The sequence below is a fragment of the Vulpes lagopus genome, chromosome 23 (genome assembly GCF_018345385.1).
Source record: "Vulpes lagopus strain Blue_001 chromosome 23, ASM1834538v1, whole genome shotgun sequence".
Taxonomy (NCBI): domain Eukaryota; kingdom Metazoa; phylum Chordata; class Mammalia; order Carnivora; family Canidae; genus Vulpes; species Vulpes lagopus.
The window spans coordinates 46,900,315-46,904,154 of NC_054846.1; the positions used below are offsets into that span (position 1 = coordinate 46,900,315).

General features: G+C 35.1%; 1 protein-coding gene across 1 annotated transcript; it reads right to left on the reverse strand.

The window, feature by feature from the left end:
- Positions 1 to 2,442: 2,442 nt before the first annotated feature.
- LOC121481028 (olfactory receptor 11G2-like) lies at positions 2,443 to 3,396 on the reverse strand. The gene has a single exon (XM_041737995.1). It carries the CDS (start codon positions 3,394 to 3,396, stop codon positions 2,443 to 2,445), a length of 954 nt encoding a protein of 317 aa, XP_041593929.1.
- Positions 3,397 to 3,840: the final 444 nt, after the last annotated feature.

A 3,840-nucleotide genomic window follows, 5' to 3' on the forward strand; every position in this document is an offset into this window, starting at 1 on the left:
TGTTGGTGCAATAAAAGTAGGTCTATGCCTTAAGGATATGCTCTTAATGTACCAAATAATTTGCAATTCTATCTAGTGGCAGCAAACTTAATATGAGGTAAAATAATATGGGTAAGAAAGATTTGGCTAATAACCAACTTGAAAGCAACTAAAAATACAGGCACTGTATATCTTCATAAAACTCAACTCAATATTTTATTAAGAATCACTAATTTTTGTGACTTTTTCTTATATAATTAAGAAAGGTGAATGGCTCTGGCATGAGCATTCTTTAAGCTCCACATATGAAAATCAGTTAAAATTATTAGGACTTCAAGCCTACCATTGAAATTGGTTTGGATAAAGTTCCAAATGGTTTATATTTTCTTCCAATATAAAGTAGTTTTTAGGCAATTGTTCAGTTATTTAATTTATTGCCTATGTGAAGTAGGATAAAGATAGCCACTTCTTTTCCAGAACTGCTCAACAAATATTCTCAATCCGGGTTCTTTATGAAATAAAATCCAGTTGCTGTTTCACATCATTTTGTGGAGCAAATGACTTCTTGAAGTATACAAATTAAAATTCTGTAAGTTACATTTTATATTATGATTTCCTTTAATTGCATTTTGGAGAGCCACACTTTAAAAAATGTCAAAAGAACAAAATAAAAGTCATAATTAAAGCAATGATGTTAATTAAATATTTATATGGAAATAATTATTTTTAATTTTTATTTATTCACTTAAGATCCAGTATTATGATGTGCACCGAGCAATGTATAGAATCATTGAATCACTATGTTGCATACCTGAAACTAATATAACACTGTATGCTAACTATCTTGAAATTAAAACTTAAAAAGTAAAATTAAATAAAGGTACAGAACATAAAAAAAGAAAATTGCACTTTAAAAGTGTACATAGAGGTATTTACATAAATTCAAAAGGCTAAATGTAGGAAAATATTGATGTATCAATATAATATTGCTTTATTTTTGTATTATTCCATAAAAACTCACTGAGAAAGGTTATTAGTTATATATATTGAAAAAAGCAATTCCAGTATAATTAATATACAGTATTATATTCATTTCAGGTGTGCAATATAGTGATTCAACAACTCTATATATTACTCAGTGCTCATCGTGATAAGTGCACTCTTAATCCCCTTCACCTGTGTTACCCATCCCCTCACCTACCTCTCCTTTGGCAACCACCAGTTCTCTATAATTAAGAATCTGAGGTTTTTTGGTCTCTTTTTTTCTTTGTTTCTTTGCTTTGTTTTTTAAATTCCACCTATGAGTGAGACGACATGTATTTGTTTTACTCTGACTGACTTATTTTACTTTGCATTATACTCTTTAGATCCATCAATGTCATTGCAAACAGCAGGATTTCATTCTTTTTTATGGCTGAGTAATATTCCATTATATATATATCATTATATATGATATATATATATCATATCTTCTTTATTAACCTATGGATGGACACTTGGATTGCTTCTATTTCTTAGCTCTTGTGAATAATGCTACGATGAATCTAAGGGTGCATATTTCTTTTCCAGTTAGCATTTTTATTTTCTTTAGGCAAATCCAGTAGTGGAATTACCAGACTATATGGTAATTCTTTAATTTTTTGAGGAACCTCCATACTGTTTTCTATGGTGGCTATACCATTTCGCATTCCCACCAACAGTACACAAGGGTTCCTTTTTCTCTACATCCTTGCCAACACTTATTTCTTGTGTTTTTTATTTTAGCCATTCTGACAAGTGTGAAGTTTATGGAAATAGTTTTAAGGATGCTAATGGTATTAAAATAAATCACACAGTACTAATACTAACCTCACATGGTACCGGAAGTTACTGTGTAAACTGGATTTACCCTAAGGTGAATTATGTCTTGAGTCATGTCCTAGACTTTATGTTTAACTCCTATCTTTACTATGTTCTAGATAGCTAAGACACTTGAAATTCCTAACCCTTGTCTTGTACACTCTGAAAAGTTGCTAACACCCAGCTAAGGCTATTACTCTGTGTCTTTAAAGACACATGCTGCACTCTGAAAAGGTGTACTTCCCTCAAGTTTGAATCTTCTTTACTGGTCAGTATGTCTCAGTTGAGAATTACTGGCTTAAAGTGTTAATGCCCAAAGCAATCTATGATCTCTATTACTGAGTTGCACTCAGTAATGCAAAATTGACTACTGTCTTTTTAGAAATTGAATTATATAGAGAAATACTAATGGGCTTAGATTCCTAAAATTTCACTTACTTGATATTAACTTCAAAACAAAATTGAAGCCACTTGGTAATACATCTTCTTAAATATGTATCTTGTGGTGAGTGGTGTTTAAGATGATAATAGTTTCTTAATGAAACTTAATGAGTTTGTAGACAAATATATCACTCATGTTTTATTAAGGTAAGTTGCATTTGAGAGATGGAATTCGGCTCTCATTTACACTTTATGAACACCATGTTCAGTCCCAAAGATTTTCCTCAGAGCATTCTTCATTTCCTTGTTCCTAAGGCTATAGATTAGAGGATTGCAGAGGGGTGTTATCACTGAATAAAATAAGGCAATGAATTTTTGAATTTTCACTGGGTGTCCTGATCCAGGACTAACATACATCACCATAATAGAGCCATAAAACAGGGTGACAACTGCCAAATGAGAAGCACAAGTGGAGAAAGCCTTGCGTTTGCCAGCCTGTGAGGGCATCCACAGCACAGTCAGAATCACCAGAGCATAGGAGCAAAGGATAAAGAGAAAGGTGCCAATCATGAAAATAGCATTGAAAGTAGAGTAAATGAGCTGAGTGATGGCATCTTCAGAACAGGACAGCATCATCAGTGGGACGGGGTCACATAAAAAATGGTTGATGGTATTTGGGCCACAGTAGGGCAACTGTGAAATGAGAACAACTGGGGTTAGGAAGAGGAGGAACCCACCTGACCACCCGAAGATGATAAGGCCAGTGTATAGCTGCTTAGTCATGATGCGTGGGTAATGGAGAGGATGACAAATGGCAAGGTACCTGTCAAAGGCCATGATGCAAAGGAAGAAGCCTTCATCATATCCAAAAGAGAAGAAGAAATAGAACTGTGTGAAACAGTTCACAAAGGAAATGGACTTACTTGTAGAGAGGAAATTGGCCAACATGTTAGGAACAGTCGTGGTGACATAACATATTTCCAGAAGAGAGAAATTCCCTAAGAAGATGTACATGGGAGTGTGAAGACGCCGATCCAACTGCACAGCACAGACAATGGCTGTGTTCCCCATCAGAGTCAGGGTGTAGACTACTGAGAAGAGCCCAAAGTAGAGCAGCTGCATTTCTGGGCTTGAGGGAAAGCCCAGGAGGATGAAGTGGCTAACGGAGTTGGTGGTTTCTGTGCTGGACACATTCATTGGTCTGGAAGACATGGAGATGACTTGGTAACAATTTTTTCCTTCCTAAGAATGCTAGTCTAGATATTAGGAAAGCCAAATTTTATGATTGTGAATAATTACTTATATTAATATAGTCTTTCACCTGTTTGCTAGGACTTTTATTTTTTTATTTTTTTTAATTTTTTAATTAATTTTTATTGGTGTTCAATTTACCAACATACAGAAAAACACCCAGTGCTCATCCCATCAAGTGTCCACCTCAGTGCCCGTCACCCCTTCCCCTCCAACACCCGCCCTCCTCCCCTTCCACCACCCCTAGTTCGTTTCCCCGAGTTAGGAGTCTTTATGTTCTGTCTCCCTTCCTGATATTTCCCAACATTTCTTCTCCCTTCCTTTATATTCCCTTTCACCATTATTCATATTCCCCAAATGAATGAGAACATACACTGTTTGTCCCTCTCC